Source organism: Petaurus breviceps, unplaced genomic scaffold, assembly GCF_028583685.1.
Source record: "Petaurus breviceps papuanus isolate PSGF00001 unplaced genomic scaffold, PetGlider_PUasm1.0 186, whole genome shotgun sequence".
NCBI classification, from domain to species: Eukaryota; Metazoa; Chordata; class Mammalia; order Diprotodontia; family Petauridae; genus Petaurus; species Petaurus breviceps.
The window spans coordinates 1,849,430-1,869,517 of NW_027185798.1; the positions used below are offsets into that span (position 1 = coordinate 1,849,430).

At 51.0% G+C, this 20,088-nt stretch overlaps 1 protein-coding gene across 5 annotated transcripts in view; it reads left to right on the forward strand.

The window, feature by feature from the left end:
* VPS8 (VPS8 subunit of CORVET complex) overlaps window positions 1-20,088 on the forward strand; it is a 173,246-nt gene that overhangs the window by 110,801 nt on the left and 42,357 nt on the right. For all 5 annotated transcript variants that reach the window (XM_069089353.1, XM_069089352.1, XM_069089355.1 and 2 more), the window contains exons 34-38: window positions 230-319; window positions 1,369-1,415; window positions 11,853-12,000; window positions 12,374-12,463; window positions 19,506-19,548. In XM_069089353.1, the coding sequence (XP_068945454.1) occupies window positions 230-319; window positions 1,369-1,415; window positions 11,853-12,000; window positions 12,374-12,463; window positions 19,506-19,548 (418 nt within the window). The remainder of the gene's footprint in view (window positions 1-229; window positions 320-1,368; window positions 1,416-11,852; window positions 12,001-12,373; window positions 12,464-19,505; window positions 19,549-20,088) is intronic.

Here is a 20,088-nt window from a genome sequence, read left to right on the forward strand (position 1 = left end):
TCAGCTGTTCTCAGAGAAGTCAAAGCTTGAGCCCCTCCCCAGGCCTCTAGCTTCCTCTGCTGCCTTTTGGGTGTCCAGCTGAGCCCAGTACTGATACATGTGGGTGTCTCTGGCCGTCCTCTGAGCAGCTCATATCAGGTCATGGGATAGACTCAGACCTCTGGCTTGTGAAGAATTTTTTCGGCTATAAAACTTCAGGTAACGCTGAGCATTTTCTCTCTTTATCCAGGAACTCGTGTCTCTGAACCCCTGCAAGGCAGCAGAGCTGGTGGCCACCCACTTCTCTGGGCAAATTGAGGCTGTCATTCACAAACTCCAGGTAAGTATGGCGCCTCCCTGAGAAGGAGTGGGAGAGGGGCACCGGGCAGGCCAAAGCCTCCTGGCAGTCATGATTTCTGGGCCTTAGACAACAGCTGCCCAAGGAAGACGTGTCTTTTTGGGGGAGCAGTCCAGTACATGGCAGCCAGCTGATCTTTTCTCATGGGGTGGACCCCTTGGGCAGGGTCTGGGCAAATTAGGGACCTCATCTCCCAATCACTTTTTAACTATGCTCAATTGCAGTTAGAAATTAGCAAAAATCAAGATGTCATTTTTTCCCCATCCAAGTTTCTAGACTCCCTGAAATTTATCAGCAAACCTCTTGGTGGTGTCTCTGGCCTAGGGTTGGGAGCCTCTCATCTAGTCTTGTCCCCCACTAGAGAGAGGATCACACAGGGGTGTTGCCAAGAACCCTGTCCCCAAGGCCTTTTGGGAGGTCTTTGCCTGTGTCCAAGAGAAAACTAGTAAACTAGCCAAAAGGCTTTCTGCCAGGCTTTCCTAGGGCCCTGGAGGTCACATGCTGATTCTTCAGTCTGTGGTAACCTAGGACCAGTCCCCAGCCATGGGAGAGGGGTCTGCCATTGGTCACCATGGGCAGGGCCATTGGCTTAGCTTTACTCTTTTCAGGAGTGCTGACTGCACCCCTCCATCAGTCCCACTGTAGTACAGTCATGTACCTCTTGGCCCAACAAGGTGGGGTGATGCTGCTAGTGCTAGAGGAGAGTCTTCCTTGCTGGGGCCCTCTTGGGCACTGGGCACCAACCTCCTCTGGATTTGGCCAAGCGGGATTCACCATAGCAGGGAGTGGGGATGAGGGGAAGTGATCCTTACTGTGCTTTCTTTCTAGGCTGCCTGGGAGCCCTCAGGAGACAGGGCCAGATCCCCAAGAGCTTTCCAAAGCTCTGTCTCTGCCAGGGCCGAGGGTGTCCTCATTGGCACCAGGACCAAGCCTGCCAGCCTCAAGGCAGAACGCTCCCTGAGATTTTGCTGGCTGACTGACAGATCACATGCTTGGTTTTAATGCTCTCTTGCTTTTCGTTTCCCTCGCAGAGCCCATTTTTGCTTTTCCAGTTTCTGAGGAGCCTTCTCGACCCAAGGTATGTGTGTTGTTTCCCTCAGATCACACTGATAGTGCCAGCTCGGGTTGGGGCAGATCAGCCAGACAGGGTTTTATCTCTGCTTTTGGATGCATTTTTGTCCTGGGGAGAACCTGGCGACATCTGGTCATTCCCAACATACTGTGCAAATAGACTGGTGGTGTCCTTCCCGTCCCCTTGTTTTTATGCCCTGGCCTCAGAGGGATGAGTTCTGCCCATGACCTGTCACCCAGGTGGGGGTGGTAAGAGGCAGGATTCAAACCCAAGACTCTCCTTGACCGCCAGGCATCAGAATGAGCAGTTTCCCCTGCTCTCACAGGCCTTCAAGTTCACTCATCTGGACCATCATAAATAGCTGTTTCAGAGATGCGGTTCAGGCTGCCTTCTCCGGCCTCCTCTGCTAAGGCTGACTTTCCAGGCCTCTGGTTAGAGGAGCAGGGATGGAGTTGGGCCCCAGGAGTACTGGCCTGTCTCCTCTCTTCGGTCTGAGAGTTTGCCAGACGTTGCCTGAGTCGGAAAGTGACCTTAAACATCAGAATGTGCCCTAGGACGCTCTGGTCTGAGTCGGGAGGCTGTGAGCAGCTCCTGTCCAGCCTGCTCATCACCACTCATTAGTGTCCTATAGACAGGGGCCAGAGTGGCTTGTGGCTCGAGGTAGGAGAGGATTGTGGTCCCAGGGTCTTCTGGAAAGTGACCTTGCTTCACTGTTACTTCCATTCTAGATTTATGACTTAGACAAGACCATGCCTTATTCTCCACCATGTGTGGCCAAGTCCCTCCTCCCTTGAGGGCCCCCAGGGCCTCCCTTGGACATCACCTGGTTCTGTGCCTTGGCTTGGGCTCGTGGGGGCTGGGCCTTTGTACGCCAGACCATGTGGGCAGTCTTCACTCACTTCCTTTCCCCCCCACACCCCATCAGGTCGCTTCAGGATTGTGTCCTCAAACCATTGTACTTGGAGGAGCCCTGCTGTCCCCACAACCTTCCCTTTCCTTCATCCTGGTCACCTCCCTCCCCAGCCTGCTCCTTTTCCCTCCTCCCTCCTTCCTCTTCTCAGTCAGTGTCCCCCCGCTCCCTCCCCACAGCCTGTCGGTGACTGGCCTTGTCCCTTGTACCTCCTTCATCCCCCCTCAGGCCTCAGCATCTCTGCTTGGGCCTCTCTTTAGCCTTGGTCCACCTTATATAGGAAACCAGCTGGGAAACAGCTGACACGTTCCCCAAGCTTCCTCTGCCACCTCAGATCTTCTCTTGGTATCCATCCACTTCTCCCCGCTCAGGCTCTCTCAGAACTCCATTGGCTGTTCCTGGCTGTGGGCTTTGGGCCAGCCTTGGGGACAAGGCTACCAGAATCCCTGGGCATCTGGACCTTCTGCTCATGGGGTTGACTCAGTGGTCACCAGCCACCTTTTTGTGGTCAAGCTTTCGGGTTTGTTTTCTCAATGTTTCCTTAAGTAACACCAGGAAGGAAATCTAAGCCTTAGATTGAATTCTCCGGCTGGTTTCTCTTGGGGCCACATCGAAGTTACCAGAATTATCCTGCTTAATGCAAATAATGGAGCTGGTGAATTAATTGACCTACAAAGACTAGGGGAACATCTGCACACAAAAGAATCGGGTGTTTGCAAGTAACTAAGCCTCCAGAAGCAAATTTCTTGCCTGATTTGAGACTCTAAAGGATTCTCATCCTCTGCCAATTCTGTCACTTGGGACGGCTGCTCCCCAAAGCAGGGCACCCTCCCCGGCCCAGTCTGCTACCCTCGGAGGAGTGCCTGCAGCCCTGCTCAGCTCCTCCTGGAATTGCATCCAAGCCTTTTGTATAGCTCTGGGATACAGAGTTGTGGAGGGAGGCTGAGAGGGAGTTGGCTGTGCCAAGGAAGGGAGAACCACCATGATCCCGCCCTCCCCTCCTGGGAGGGAGCTGTTCTGGGTACTGGAACCACGGCCTTTGTGAGCCGTCCCTGAGGTGGGAGGGAGTGATTTCCTCTGAAAAAGGGGAAGGGGGGGAGCCCTGTGTTTCCAGGCCTGTGATCAAAATCGTGTTCAGTTGAACAATGCAAGAAAAATGAGGGATCTGAGTGAGAGGCAAATAGAGTTTCTGGAGGGTGAGTGCATTGGCCTCCTGCTGAGTTTTTGCATCTGGGCTCCCTGGGGTTGTTGGGAAGATGCAGCAGAAGATGGGTCGCCTGGGTTTGGAAAACAAAACCTTGGTTTCCATCCAGGGGGAAGCTGTCTTCTCTCCTAGTTGGGAAGCCCATTCCGTTCATCCCCTCCCGTGCATTCATGCGGCACACATACAGCTTGCTAATTCAAGAGCTCTGCTCCTGGGCCCTGGGGAAGGGGGGAGTGAAGGGGAGGGGGGGCAGTAAGGCTCCGCTCCTTTGCTCTGGCAATCCGCTTCTGGTGCCTTAGACTGTGATGAAGTGTAGGGATCAAAGCAACCTCAGCCCTCTCAGCCTGCAGTGATTGCCTGTCTGGCCTGCCCCTTGGAGAGGTAGCGAGGAAAATGCAAGATGGGCTCCCCAGACTTTTTTTCTGTAGGGAGAGATCGACATTTCTGAACACCTCCCAACATGTGGATGTTCCCTTTGTTATAAATGTTATGCAGATGGTACTGTACTCTTAATCATGAATATTATGAATGTTATGCAAAGAATAGAAATGAGAAGAGGACAAGATGAAGTATTTGATGTGAGGATCAGTAGGGTCCCCTGGAGGAGGAGGATTGGTGAGGTAGGGAGGCCTACTCCAAGAAAATCAGTCTGGCAGCTGCATGGAGGACGGACTGGAAAGGGAATCTTTGCCATGGCACAGGCCGAAGATGGACCAGGATGAGCTGCAGTGGGAGGGTCTGGGTCAGGCCAGAAATGGAGACCTCTCTGCAGCAGGAGCCCAGGAGTGAGAAGTGCTGGGTGTGAAGTGGGCTCCTTCCCACGCTGCCTTCTGTGATCCTTGCTCCCAGCTCACTGTAAGGGACAGGCTTGGTAAGCCTTCTCTTGTCTAAGGTCCCCCCTGCATTCATTGTCAGACCAACCAAACCCCATTGTGGGAGCTGCTCCCTGCTTGAGATGGTAGCTGGCCTTCAGCTCCTCTGCCTGACTTACCTTTTCAGCCTCGTGTCAGCTGCCTCTCTTTGCTCTTTGCTCCAGAGAAACCCGCCTTCTCATCACGCCCTGAGTGTGCCATACTCCTTTCTGCTTCCCTCCACCATTGCCGGTCTCAGCCCCTCTGGGCCTTCTTCTGGGGTTCTTCTCTGCCGATTCCTCCTAGGGCGTCTCCCTTTGGGCTGCAGGGCTTCCTCAAGGCCTTCTGGTTCTTGGCAGACAGCAGAGCATCATCTGGAACCACCGCCACCAGTTGCCCCCTGGTCTTGCTCTATGGCCAGCACTTCTGTGGTGTCTGAGGGTTTGTGAAATGCTGTACATGTGACCTCACGTGATCCTCAGAGCTGCTCTTACTGCATGTCATGCTGCACACACGTGTGTACCTTGTGCATGCATGGAAAGTGCTCTGAACACATCAAAGCTCATGTAAACGTGAGCTGTCGTCACATTATCAACAGTGCTCTGATCTTCTCCCTCCTCTGTCTGCTGCCACCTATTGGGGGCCGGCTCTAGCACTTCCCTCTTATCTCCCTCATCCCATGTGCTGCTTTTTCACTGAATTCACTACAAGGTCGACACTGCTTTGCTCTGTAGCATCTTGTCAAGTTCTTAGCACAGTTTCTGCTTGGTGCCCTCCAAGAGGGGTGTGAGCAGCAGCAGTCTGCACTGTGGAGACTGCCCGTCCCGACCATGGGCACGTGACACAGCACTTTGGGCCGGCCTTCCTCGTCTGCTTCCTGCTGCTGCGGGGCTGCTGCAGGTTCCACCTCCTCACACTTGTTCCAGCATCTTGGACGAGGATCTCGAGGATCTCGTGGTTAGACACCGACCATGTGCATGTCCCAGCCCCAAATGGAGGCACAATCACTTCTTTAAAGGAAAGTCACCTTTTTCTTATTTCTGTTTTCCCTTTACTTTGTGTTTACTCATCATTGTTCCCCATCATGCCAGATGCTGATAAACGTTATTTCGATCTTGTATTGCCCTGTGTGGCATTGGATTTGAGTCTGCCCGGTGATAGTTATCTGAATAACACTCGAGCCCCAGAGAGTTTTCGATAAATAGTTTTCTAATGCTCCCTTATACCATTTTAGTTCTACTAAAAAAAAAAAAATGGATAGTTTGGTGAGTTTCAGTGGGTTTGTATTTTTCCTGCAGTATCCTGAAAGCCATGAGGACAGTCCATCAAACAAGCACCTTTTCGGATTGCTTTTTTAAATATAATTTTTTCAATTTGTGAGACCTTATTTTCCTTACCTTCACTGTCTCCTTCCCCCAGCTGAATAATAATAAAAAAGAAAACCCTTTTAACAAATTCCTCATCAAACAAAGCAGATTCCTGCTTTGTCCAAAACTGCCTCTCCTGCTGCTGCTTGCTGCCTGGACTGTCCATCCCAGCCAGGTCTGGACCCCTCCTGTTCCCCATCCAGGACACTCCATCTCCCACCCTCATGCTTCCATGTGGGCTGTCCCTCAGACCTTCCCCAACGCTGCCTCTGGCTTCCTCCCAGGCTGGGCCACCTGTGGGTGAGGGCTTTCTTGCTCTAACCCTCCCGCCCTCCACCATGCACCCCATCGTTAGTTCCTGTCCATCCCCAAAGCTAGCTCGTGTTTACACTGTAGGTGCTTTGTGCTGCCTTGCACTATATAGTAGTGAATGAACACAGCTGAGTCTCCTTGGTGCCAGGAGAGCCCAGCCGCGTTCTCTGCCCACTCAGATCATACAAATCTTGGCCATGATTTTCTGTAAATTCTTCTCAGAGGGTCTTCCCAAGGGGCTGGGGACTTCTTGTTCTTGCATTCGTTTTTGCATACTGACCCACCATCTGGCTGTTCATTGTCATCTCATTCTTGACATGTGACTGGTTTTCCTCCTCCAGACACATGTGACCTTGCCTGGTGCAAGTTCCAGAGGCTGAGACCTTGGGCCCAAATCCTGGCTTTGGCAGTTTCCCTGCTTTGGACCTGTTTCCTCATCTGTAAAATGGGGGAAGGGTGGAGAATTACGTGGACTCTGCCACACTGTCGCTGGTGGGTTATGATGTGCCTTGGGTCCCAAAGGTCCTGCTGTTCTGTGATCTGTGGCCACAGCACGTTCCTGGGGAAATGTTGATGTTTCAAGGATGGGCGCAGCTTGGCATCTCAGGGATCTCGTATTCAGTCCTGGGCCTGGCTTGTCATCCAGGGGCAAAAGTTCTCAAGCTAAGCAGACAGATGGGCCTGACAGAGAAGGTCCCCCATCTGACAGCTTGGGCTCATCATTCCGAAGGAGCAGCCGGTGTGTCCTTACAGAAGGACTCTGGCCTTCTCGCTCATTACAGGCCCCATGAGGCCCTCTCCAGCCACGCAAGGACAGTGTAAGAATGTGCACCCCATCCCTCCTCTGCCAGCTCTGCTGGGCACCCAAAGGCACTGACTCATTTGATGGAGCCCCAAGATCCTCCGGGCATTTTCCTTATTCTGCAGTTGGAGGCTAGCACAGGAAGCGTGCACTTACTGAGTTCAGCTATAAAGACAAATGGCTCTTTCCATTCCTGGTATCATTCACTCTTCACTTCTGAGGTCCATTCTGCCCACCTCTGCTGAGGGAGTAATTGAAGCCGTAGAATTTACATTTCACAAGCATCAGGGCATAAATCACTTTGCTGAGGTGTTCAGCTACACTGAGACGAGAGAAGTGAAGGCTTGCCCCATCTCTTGGAGCCGGGGGCCAGGTGGCCTGTTACCTCCAGCTTCCACAGTGGGAGCCTCACCATCACGTGAAGGGTAGCAAGCATGGCCGGGCTCCTGTGGCTTGTGGAGGGTTTGGAAGGACAGTTGTGGGCATGCGAGGAAATCCCGGCAGCTGTCCACACTGCAAGCAAAGCGAGGATGGGCCCCCAGAAGCCACCGGGACTGGTTTTTTGCCTTAACACAGGCCAACATCTAAAAGCAGTACAATTCCACAAGCCTTTATTAAGCAACTAGTGTGTGCCAGGCCCTCAGGACAAAGACAAAACGGCCCCCATAGTCGAGGACAAGGGACGTTCTGCTAAAAAAAAAAAAAATAGAACCTGTACAGAGATAAATATGAAATATGTACGTGGGCGATTTGGGACAGGGTGGAGCAAGGGGGCCTCAGGAGAGATCTCATGAAGCTGCAGCCTGAGCTGAGCCTGAAGTGAGATGGGCAGCTCCTCCCTAGCATTCCAGTCAGAACGTCATTATTCAGCACTTTGCACACGTGTCCCAGGCACTGAGAAATGACTGAACAGTAAGAGTTGGTGGGAAGGTGGGGGCAAGAGAGGAGAGGTACATGGTCACATCTGGGCTAGAGGAAAGTCGCGTGGACAGCAGCCTGTAGGAGACCCTGGAGTGGGCCCAGAGCCCCTGTAGGAGGCCATTGTGCTTACCTGGCTGAGAGGGGAGGAGGGGAGGCCGGGAGGCTGGGAGGCTGGGAGGCAGAAATAGCTGAGTCTGGCACCTGTTTAGCTCCACAAATGGGCGAGAGGGAGCTCTGGTGATAGTGACCAATGTCTGAGGCTGAGGGTGCCTTCAGCGGACATAGGGATGTTGAGAAGGGGGTGACTGAGTTGGGGAGGGGAAGGGAGGGATTGTTTTTGGAACATGGTGATTTTGGGGTATCCCCAGGACATCCAGCTCGGTCCAGCAGAGATGGGGGCAGAATCTATTGATATGGGAGTCACCTGTGGGAGCTGATGAGGTTACTGAGGGAGGGAAAAGGGAAGGCCTGGGACAGAATCTCAAGGGCCATCCACATTTACAGGGCACAATGCAGGCGATGAGCCAGTAAGGCTAAGGAGTGGGTAGACAGGCAGGAGAACCGGGAGGAAAAGTGTCCTGAAAACCCAAGGAGGGCGAGAGGTCCCCAGTGGCACGCGCCATAGCCAGCTCAAGAAGAGTGAGGTCTGAGAAAGGACCATCCTGTCTGGGGATCACAGGGGGTCCTTGGGGGCTGTGCAGAGAGCATCGGTGGGGCCATGAGGCTAAAACCGGTTTGCACAGAGTAGAGGAGTGGGAGAAAGGGAGCGAGCTAGTGTAGACAGCTTTGGCTGGTCACACATATGATCTCATACAGGTTTGGTAGGCCCCTAAACTTGCTGCAAACGAGTAATATGGTTTTAAGCCAAATTTGAGAGACTTGACCCTCTACTGGCTTGCTTTTTTAAAAATTAGCACAAGATTACAAGCCTTGTGGTAATGTTAACATGATTTTAAGTAAAAAGCTAGAAAATCAGCTTATTGTGTTCATGAAGTGCTGAATAACTATAGCCTGTAGCAGTTTGGTTTTTCTAGTTAAAGCATCTGGTTTTTCCTAAGCATCAATAATGCTGTGCCTTTCTGTTAGTGCCATGAATAATGTATTGGAGATGTCAGTCTAAATGGTAAACATAAAGAAGGGCCAGTCACTGTCCGAGATTGGAACCTGTGGGCCTGAGCTGAAGGAGGCCAGCCAAGAAGGGCTCGGAGCCACTGACACTGAGTTCCAGAGGGAGGTGCAGACACCTTGACTGATGAGCTAGAGGGAACAAGAAGCCATGGGAGGAGTGATAGATTTGAACATGGCTCCCATGTCCAGTGCTGTGCCCGGTGCAGGAATAAACGTCCTTAATGAATGCTTGTTGATTGATGCACGCTGGCTCTGGGGGTAAATACTTGTGTGACTCTCGTCAGTCACTTAATCTCAGTTTCCCTATAACTGCTCCCTACGAGGGGACTGGATTAGGCGACTGCCAAGGTCCCTACGTAATGTGGCTTGTTGAGAATCAGGAATAAGGGCCAAACGATCCGCGCACTTTTGTTTTAGTCCTCCTATGAAATATTCCCAAATCAAGATGTGAATTGTGAGATCTTTTGCTGCCTTTCTTCAAGACTGGCCTGGAGGTGCCTCCTCTCCCGAGAAAACCACACGCAGAGGGCTTTGTCTGGGTATAGTTCCTGCCGTCAGGAGCAAAGAGGGCAGTTATGGGGGAGGGAGTGCTCAGCGAAGCTCCTGTCCTGTGTAAACGGTGCTTTCCTCACAGCCAGGGCTGTGATTCACATGGAGATTCCCAGAGGAATGGATGAGATAGGTGTGAAACACAGAGTGAGGTTGGCTGCTATGTGTATGGTAGAGGCACCATGGTGCAATGAATAGAGGGGTGGCCTGGGCCCAGGGCTTGCCTCTTTGGCCTGCGGTTCTGTGACCCTCAGCAAGCCCCTCCCCTCCCAGGACCCCAAGACTGTCATAGATGAGCTGTTGGTCTGCAGAGTGGATGGGGCACAAGGCAGTTTCTCTGCTCCAGCATAACAACAGGCCAAAAACAGAATGGACAAATGGCCCTGCAGGTGGGTGGGGGGAGGCAGATGGAGAGCTTTGGGGAGCAAATATGGTTAAATGTCCCCACGTCCAAGACCGGGGAGAGCAGCCGAGATGGAAATCCAGCAAGGTCGCAGCTTGTTTGCTGCAGTACTTGAGATGAGTTTGTCACGGACTGTTGGCCAGCAGCCTCAGCATCTCCCCCCAAGTGAAGGCTTAGAAATCCACTCGTGTGCTTTGGTGGCATCTGTTCACAGCCTCTGTTCTCATAAATGGCTTCATCAAGAATAAGGAATTAAGAGCCTTGCTTCATCAGCAGGCATTTGGGCCTCATTTTCATTTCCTGCCCAGTCTTGCGTTTGTCAGACACATGAAGAGTGGCTTGATGTTAATAAGGGCACCAAGGGCGGTGGAACCAGACACAGCCTCTCTCCAGGCTGTCTCTGCGTCACCTTTATGCAAAGAAAGCCACGGGTGCTGTGAGCCCCTTGTACCGGGTGCCTTCCTCCTCCTGGAGTGGAGAGGTGTCCTTAATGCCGAGCCCCTTCCCTTCCTTTTGAGTGGAGCCAGCCTTCCTCCCCCAAAAAACCTATCCTGCCCTGTGTGTCTCCCCATGAAGGCTTTACCCGCTGGGCACAGTGCTGGGCTCTGAGCTATTCATGACAGGGAGGGCAGATCTCTGTGAAGCACACACACACACACACACACACACACACACACACACACGTGCGTGATAATCCTGACCTGGTTAACCAAAAGCCAGAGAGATGTTTCTCACTTAGCAGAACATAGACTCTTCTCATCAAAAGAAACTTGGGGAATTTCTTTCCTCAAAAAAAAACAATAATCAGCCAGTCAACAAACCTTATTTACTTGCCATGTGTTGTAACCTGAATCTAGAAGGAAGCCAGGAGGTGGAGGTGAGAAGGGAGAGCATCCCAGTGCAAAGGCGAGGAGTCAGGAGATGGTGGGAGGCCAGTGTCACAAGGTGTGACGTCCATGGCGGGGAATAAAGTGTAGGAGCCTGGGAGGGCTTCTGCTTGGCCCATTCTAGGACTCGGGTTTGCCTTGTGAGAAGCCACAGTCACAAAGCACTTAGTGCCATCAGGGAGAGCAGGATGTGATTTATCAGCCAAGAATCAGACCCTGGGACGTGTGGCAGCTTGGTGCGGTGGCCTGGGGGCCAAGAGACCTCAGCTTGAGGCCTGGTTCCCTGCCTTGCTGACCATGGGCCTTCAGCAAGTCACTAACCTTCCCTGCATCTTGGTTTCCCCCTCCGTAGATCAGGGAAAACAGTGTTCCGCATCTGCTACTCACAAAATGGTGAGCAGAGGGCTGGAGTTGGGGGCAGTGAGTGTGGTCTCGAACACACACAAGCAGTGTAGAGATCACCTCTGACTGCCCCAGGCAGCTTGCTAAGACTGTGGAAGGGGCAGAGGAATGCTGCACATCAGGCCTTTTCTTACGCTGATTAGTACCGTTAATGGTCATGATGATCATTGGTGGCATTCACATGGCGCTCTCACTATGATCTCTCATGTGATCCTGACAGCTCTGGGCAGGGTGTGCTACTATTATCCTCATTTTACAGATGAGGAAACCAAGGCAGACAACGGTCAAATGACTTTCTCAAGGTCACAGCTTGTGAGTGTCTGTGGATGGATTTGAGTTCAAGTCTTCCTGACTCTAGCTAGACCTAGCACTCCATGTACTGTTCCATCTACCTTCCTAAATCACAGATCCTGAGTTTTAAAAACTCTGTCTCTTGGGGCAGTTGGGAGGGAATCGCTTTGAAAAGGGTAAAGTGTGATATAACTGAGGCAGCCAGGAAATCCTGCTGGTTTCTGCAATCAGAAGGGCTATTGGCCCAACCCGCACTGCTTAGTCAGGGATACTCTGCCGGGCTTTGAGCTCCTGGGTGTTCTCAGGCTGCCTGTCCAGGTGCTGACCCTGGGCTTTGGGTTGTTTTCTTTGACCACCCCTCGGGCCACAGTCAATGCTGCCTTAATGCAATGATCCTGTGGCTTTTCTCTTTTCAGGGAAGGAATTTCCATGAACCAAGAGTCCCTGCAGGCGACCCCTTGTATTACGGAGCAGTTCATTGAGTTGTTGTGTCAATATAACCCTCACCAAGTGATTGACACTCTGCAAGTTCTTGAGACCTACCGGCTGGAAGAGACCATTCAGGTAAGGCCCTGGCCTAGTCTTTGGGCTGGATCCCAATCTAGCACTTGGTTTTATCCTGGACTGAAACCCTGAGGACATGCCATTGTCCCTGGGGACACCTGTGCCCAGGTCCCTGACCTAGAGCTAAAAGCCCTTCTGGGGGGAAGACTTGTGTGGGACTGGACAGTCCATAATTCCCCGCTAATTTCAGTTCTTTTAAGTAGAGATAATCTCATCACAGCAAATGAAAAAGAGGTCCCAGGCTGTAGGAATAGACTGGTGAGGGAGTAAAGCTCTCCTTTTCCAATCTGATAATTTTGTCATCATTTTCTTTGGTGCTAAGAGGACATTCTCGGCATAAAAAACTGAGAAAACCGGAATCTTCCCTTTTTAGATTACCCAGAAGTACCAGCTGCTTGAGGTATGTGCCTACCTCTTAGAGAAGAAAGGAGATGTTCATGGTGCTTTCTTGATAATGCTTGAGGTAAGCTGACATCCTGAGAGAGTGAATCATATTATATTTTTAAATGAGTTTCACAAGCTGATTGAAAGATTCTCTGCCTCTGGCAGTCTTATGATGGAATTGGCTCTCATCTCACCAGGGACAAGGTATGGGCCACCTTGGGTTAGGAGGAAGGTGGATTCCAAGATTTCTCCCAGTCTTGGGATTGTCAGGCTAAGCAGAGAGACGCGTAGGCAGTTTCCCCAGGCCCATGCTTCTGCAGTATTTCAGGACTTCGGGGTCCTGTCAACCTTTCTCCCCTTCCCGCACACCGACAGGGATTGGCCATCCTCTGGTCCTGGTCGTGATTGTGGCTGAAACCTTCATCACCCTGTGGCCGTTCTGACGGTGAGCCTGTCTCACTGTGGCTGCCAGGCTGGTCCTTGGGCATGTCAGAGGCAGATGATCATCACAGCAAGAATACTGCACTTTGGATCTTCCTGTGGACTGTGTAGTGCCATACTTCAGACACCAAAATGGTGTGTAGGACGACCAAAAGGCCTCATTCCAAAGGCCTCTGAGTAGGCTTATCCTCTTCTGCCCATACCCACGTCCCCAGGCCTGCTTTTCAGTGTAAGCCAAGGCCATGATGGTGGTTAAAGGCTCTATACAGGAGCACAAATGAGCAGGGCCAGCAGGCCCACCTGGGGAAGCCGGACGACTCCAGCCAGAGGGTGTGGCAGAGTTTACCCAACCACTGAGGTTCCTCGCTTTATGACTGTTTCTTTCTGCATGAGTTTATCTTTTCTCAGGAACAACATGCACACACACACGCAGGCAGAAATTAACTTCCATGGTCTCGTTGGGGAGGTCCCTTAACCTCAGTACTGTATGGAGCCAAATCACTCGGGAAATTAAGAGGGAAAGTGAGGAATTTGCCCTTAAGCGAGACCAGCATGAATCTAATGCATAGCTGTTGTGGACCTGTGCTGGCACTAACAGGGATGCAGAGATGAGGAAGACGTGCTCCCTCCCCTGTAACCGCTGACCAGCAAGCGTCCATCAGCTGCCTGCTCTGGGCCTTTCTTTCCTCCCTTCTCAGTCTCCCCCTTTGCCTCTGCATTCATTCTCCCAAAGGCTCTCTTCTCCCTCAAAAACCACAGGGGTTTTTTTCCTTTCCTCCTGAGCCTTTGAAGCGATCACGGCACATCACATGTTCTCCTCTGTTTTCATCCTCCTCTCCCCGCCTTTGCTGTACCCTCCTATTCTGTAAGTTATTCCCATCAAAAAAAACAAACCAAACCCGGTGATTCACCCACGGGCAGGTGTTGTGAGATTTCACTGGTGATGTTTCAGGCCTCTACTTCCACCATCACTTCTGTTGGACTTAAATTTTCACCCTTGTCTCCTTGGTGTAACTTCTTAGTGGCCTCTCTGTTGTTTTCCTTATCCTTGAGTCTGTATTTGCTTACCCTTCTTATATTTTTTTTTGAGGACTTGTTGCCGTTTTTTAAAAATCTTTTTGTCTTATAGTTGATTTAGTTTTAGTTTCCAACATTCACCTCCATAAGAATTTGAGTTTCAAGTTTTCTTCCCCTCCCCATGATGGCATGCGGTCTGATATAGGCTCTATTCATACATTCATAGTAAACATATTTTCACACTAGTAACGATGTATAGAAGAATTGGAACCAATGGGAGGAACCTCGAAAAAGAAGAAACAAAACAATGAAAGAAAAGGAGAGCATTAAATAGTCAGCTTCCATCTGCCTTCAGACTCCCAAGTTCTTTTTCCAGATGTGGACGGCATTTTCCATCGCAAGTCTTTTGGAATTGTCATAGATCCTTGCACAAGCCACTCTCTTGAGGAATGGTTTTCTTTCTAGGAAGGTTTTGGATGCCTCTTTGCTTATGGAATATCTCTTTTTTCATTCATGATTAGATTGAGATTTGCGGGAAGATCACCTTGGACTGCGTCTGGAGTCCCTTCGCTCTTTGGGTTACAGTATTCCATTCCCTCTGACAGGTTGTGGTGGGTGCAGAGTAGTCTTGCGTCATTCAGATTTTTGATCCTTTGTATTTGAAGTCTTTCTCCTGGTCACCCGCAGAATCATCACATCTGACCAGGCGCATCCTGCTGCGTTGGGGGCGGTCTATGCGCTCCTGGGACGGCCGCTTCCCTCTTCTGTGTTCAGAAGTTCAGGCAGGTTTCCCACCTCCTTTGTTCGAGGGTGGAGGCTCTTTGCACTTGTCCCAGTCTTGTGGGTGCCCGGCGCCCTCCGCTGCCACCCATCTGGTCCCCAGGCTCGGGGGCTTCTTGCAGGGCTGTTGGTTTCCTTCTCTTCTCGCAGGCGACCCCTTCACTGCCGCGGGTTCGCATGTTTCCCGGTCTGTTTTCCTCCACCCTGGAGTCATGCTCTCCTCCCCTGCTCCTCACTGGCACTCTGCTCTCATGAGTGCTCCAGGAGCCCTGCTGTGGGTCTGGGCCTCCTTGGGAGTCCGCGGGGCCCTTGCCAGGTCCATGCCACATTATCCGCAGTCGCCTGAGCTCTTTCCCGGCTCTCCAGCCGGGCCCCACCCACTCTCAGCACATGCCCTGCTGGCTCAGCGGCTTGTGCTCAAGGTCTTTGGCTCTGCTTCCTCCTGAGGTTTTTATGCAGTTTCATTCTTTCTACCTGATTTTCCTCCATTACTCACTTTCTGACTCCCTCTTCTTTGGCAGCTTGTTGGTGCAGTAGATAGAACACGGGGCCTGGAACCTGGAAGATCTGAGTTCAAATCCTGCCTCAGACACTTACTTGCTGTGTGACTCTGGACAAGTCACTTACATCTTCCCCTGTAAAATCTCCCAGGGTTGTTGTGAGATAGTATTCATAAAGCACTTAGTAGAGTGCCTGGTACACAGTAGGTGCTTAATTAATGCAGATTCCAGGGCGGCCAGGTAGCACAGCAAGTAAGAGCACTGGCTCCAGTGTTGGGATGACCTGGGGATCAAATCCCGGGCTCAAACACTTAGCACCCACCCAGAAACACCTGGCCGTGTAACCTTGAGCAAGTCACTTAACCCCAGTGGCTTAGGGGTGGCCAGGTGGCTCAGTGAGTAAGCACTGGCCCCAGTATCGGGATGACCTGGGGATCAAATCCGGGCTCAAGATACTTAGCACCACACCCAGAAATAACTGGCTGTGTAACCTTCAGCAAGTTACTTAACCCCGATTGCTTTAAAAAAAATTAAAATAAATGCAGATTCCCTGGGGAGTAGATCTCAAAGTGTCTCTGCCTCATGTGACTTCTGGAGGACAGAACGAGCCCAGTTGGAGGCCTGTGGAGGGCTGCTGGCCTCACACAGGTGTGGGTCCTGTCCATTCCCCAGCTCTGCCATGGCCTGAGCACATTCCTGCCATTAGGATCTTGGGGCCACAGGGACAGAGGAAGGTCTGGGGGGGCAGAGGTCAGGGGTCAGACACTGACCTTCTGCTCTTAGTTCAGCAGCTTTCTGTGTTGCTCAAGGGCTTGTGTCACAGACCTTGGAGACGGGTGAACCTGCTTTATCCATGCTTCACGATTTCCTCTTTTGGAAGGTCATGAGGGTCAAAGAGAACTTCCAGCCCTCCATCTAGTGGGTCCTGGGTCCCACTGATTTCCTTGATCTCCTCAGCCACTCATACCATGCTCACTGCAGCCCCTGGATCTGGGGGGTGGGGGGGTGGGGAGGTGGTCTTCTCTCCAACCAGGCCTTCAGGCCTTCTCCATCTTGGGCACCCAGGAAATGTATCGTCCTTTACATTGATTCCTGTGGAGTTTCACATGAGCAGATTTCCCCCAAGGTGCTTTCCTGTCAAGGTCTTCTGGCCTCTTGACCTTGTCCCCCAGCACGTTACCTCTCCCTCCCAGCTGTGATGTGGAAAAGCTCCCCATCCCTGACTTTCTCTAGATCTCTGATAAAAGCACCAGCAAGCAAAGACACACCCAGCTCCCACATGTTCCTGGGGCCTTTCTTCCCCTGAGGCCTGCTCCTGGGGGGCAGCCATCCCCCAGTTCTGAACTCGCTTCACAGCACTCTCATTAAGCCCACATCTGTGCATCTTTTCCCCAGAACAGCATGAGAATGCTTTGCTACAGTCTAGGTCAGCTCTTAGCTACAGCATTCCCTGCTTTACCAGGCTCAGAACCCTTCTTGTGGCACATTTGGAAAGCAAATAATCTTCCAAAAAGGCAGCATACCCATCTTACAGCAGCTGGTGCTTTGTCATCACTGCTTCGTTTTCAAGATATCCACTGGCCATTCCTTTAATTGATGTTCCAGAGGCTTGCCAGTGACCAGGCCAGCTCTTGCTGATGGCCTGCATTTGGCGGCCCACATTCTCTTCCTTTTCTGGGAAAGCAGGAGTCTTGCAGAATGTCTCCCAGCTCTCTGTGATGGTACAAAGGTCACCAGCAGGGGCCCAGCACAAACACCAGCTGGTCCAGTCAGGACTGGAATGTCATTCAGGCTGACCAGTGCCTTAGTGTGTGGGCTCTTACCGTCCCCTTCCCTAGATTAGGGATCACTCCCTGTCCAACATGTTGCTGTGTCCTTCATAGACCAGACTTGAGCAGTTCTTCCTTCTCTTTCTCATCCACCATTTTCCCTCCTCCATGACCAGTCATCCTCTCCCTTCTGGAACCTTCTTTTTCGTGGTGAAATATTTTTTGTTTGTTTTTAAAAAGGTTTAAAAAAAAAACATAACACCTTCCAGATATCTGGATATCTCCTAGTCTAAGATATCCCCTAGTAGATTCATGAAACTACCAGCAAATGTGATTACTGGCCCTTGTACATTCGGTATTCATCAGCTCTCTGGAGGTGGGCAGCATTTCCCATCATGAGTCCTTTGGAATTGTCTTGGATCATTGCACTGCTGAGAAGAGCTGTCATTCACAGTGGTCCTCATACAATGTGGCTGTCACCGTGCACAGCGTTCTCCTGGTTCTGCTCCCGTCACTTTGCATCAGTTCATGTAAGTCTTTGCAGGTTTTTCTGAAAGGCACCGTAGTGTATGTATGTATACCATATAGCATATAGCACGGTCATGTGCCACAATGTAAAGGCCACGCTGCATGTGCACAGAGGCAGCAGCTGCGGACACACAGCAGAGTTTGCTGATGTTTCCTTTAACTCTCTTTCAGTCTCTTGGGATGACTACAGCTCCTTTTCCTCTTCCTCACAGGTGGTTTGTCTCTGTGCCTTAGAATTCTATTCTTGGAATTTGCTTCTCTCCTTGGCTTACTTCGCTCCATAAAATTTTAGTTTAGAATATCCTGCTTGAACCTTCAGAAATACAGCCTCCCAGAATCTAGGTGCATATCAGATCAAGAGAGGCAGCATTGGATGGTGGCTAGAGGGCTAGTTCTTCCCTCAGAAGGCTCTGGGTACAAATCCCGCTTCTGACCCTGTGTGACCCTAGCCAGTCAGTGATCATCTCTGATGATCTCAGGTGAGCCTTACAGCTTATCTGGAAAATAAATCATAGCCAGGCTATGACCTGCTTTCACACTGAAGTCCTGGGCGCTGGAGATATTGTTACAGATCAGACGGTCCCTGGCTTTATGTCAGACAGCTGTCTGCCATAAATCCTGTGATGGAATGGTCACCATCCCCAAAGGTTCCTGTCCTTTCTACCCTAGCAACCAGCCCTTCTACGCCAGGGAAATTCGGATCCAGAAGAGGAGGTCCCCCTCTCTGCTGCTTCCACCTTTTGAAGGATGAAAGGATCATTAAGGCGAGTCAGGAGTGTGTGAGTTGATCTGCTTTTGGCTGAAAGAGAATTCAAGCAGATGTCTGGATAATGAGCCTCCTTCCTCACTGCTGTATCATGTGCCCATGCCAGGCTTGTGAGCCTCTTTCTTTGTTCTGGCCAAGAGATCTGGGCGTGGCCACACAGTACAATGACCATATCTGAGCAGGCTCCCCTCTGCTTCCCCTCTTGGCTTCCCAAGCGCCCCTCCATGATGCCTGGTGCTGCTCTGGACTTTTCTCTCGCCTCTTCCTTTGAAGAAGACGCCCTTCTAGAGCAGCAGGTCAGCCATTGGCATCATCCCGCCAAGTCTGGGCTACCTCTGAGGAGATTTGTGAAACGGCTACCCCGTCTGTGCTCCCCGCTCCTCGTACACCCCAGCTCTGGTTAGAAGCCCCTCATCCCTGTATCTTACACTGTGTTCCAGAAATCCCATCTTCAGCACCACCTTCTTCCACAGCCATTCACTTCTCCAGGGGACCTTTCTTTTCTTAAGCCCTTGCCTTCTGTCAACAGTGATGAAAATATCACTGTGCCCCCAAGGTCACTGGTGTCATCTGTAGCCCTGCTTTCTTTCAGGCAATATCTTCTTTGCTAACATGAATTAGCAGCCATCAGATGTGACAGGTTTCGGCAGGTTCTCTGCTCCATCCTGGCTGTATGCCCTGGGAGGTCAGTGGGCCGCCCTTGTTATCTCATGCCTCTCGGCGTGGAGGCACCAGCTTCCACTTCTCTTCTCTTACTCTGGCCTTGCTCAGTGGATGGCCCTTGTGGATTCCCATCAATTTTTTTAAAATAAATTTATTATTTATTTAGTTTTAGCTTTCTTTTTTTTTTTTAATTCTCTCCCTCCTTCCTACAAGGAGGGTGGAAAGGCCTATATGGACTGATGCAAAGTAAAGTGAGCAAAATCAGGAGATTGTTGTCTGCAGTGACCGCCATATTGTGATAATGGCCATGTGTGCAGGGCTTGGCTGCTCTGACCAAGACAGTTCCAAAGGACTGCTGATGAAAGGTGCTGTCCACCTCACAAAGGAGAACTGATGAACTGAGAGCAGATCAAAGCATTCTTTTTTCACTTTCTGCTTTTCTTGCTTTTATTTTTTGCAACATGGGTAAAGTGGAAATGTGTTGTGTGACTTCCTATGTATAATGGGTTTCACATTGCTTGGCTTCTCAGTGGGTGAGGATGGGACGAGGGAAGAGAGAGGATTTTGAAGCCAAAATAAAAATTTTCTTTTAATTTTTTAAAAAGAAATAAAGTGTTTGGGAGACAAGCAATATGAACTGTTTCCTTTATTCCCTAGAGACTACAAAGCAGGCTGCAGGAGTTTACAAAGGAAAGTGAAAGTAAGTTTTTGATTCTCGGATTGCCAGGTTGGTCTTAGATTACCTCAGCCCATGAGCCCATCCACCCTCCCACTTCCTCCCTGGTGCCCTGGCTGATTACACCTTCATCCTTCTCTGACCTTTGGCATATCCGATAATCAGCTTCCTGAAAACCGGAGCCACATTGCTTCCTGGAACACAGGAAATCCTCACTGAAGGCAGTATCCCTGATTGACCCCCAGGATCACATCTGTGGGTTTTATGGGCATCTTTTGCAGAGTAATTAAGGTTTAAACACAAGGTTCCCAAAGAGCAGACCTGGTAGATTTGTGGGAAAGGCTGCAAGAGCCATTTCCCCCAGTGGCCCCGACAGTCCAGAGTTCTCTCCAGCCATGTCCAGTGAGAAGCCAGTTGGCCCATAACTATATTGTTTGCCATCTCCTTCTGTGCTCGTTGTGGTGGGAGTAGGGACAGGCATCTGGAGGAAGCAGAATCATCTGCAGTGTGAGACTGCTTAGCTATGCTGTGCTCTGCTGGCCTGTCATTGGGGCCATTAGCACA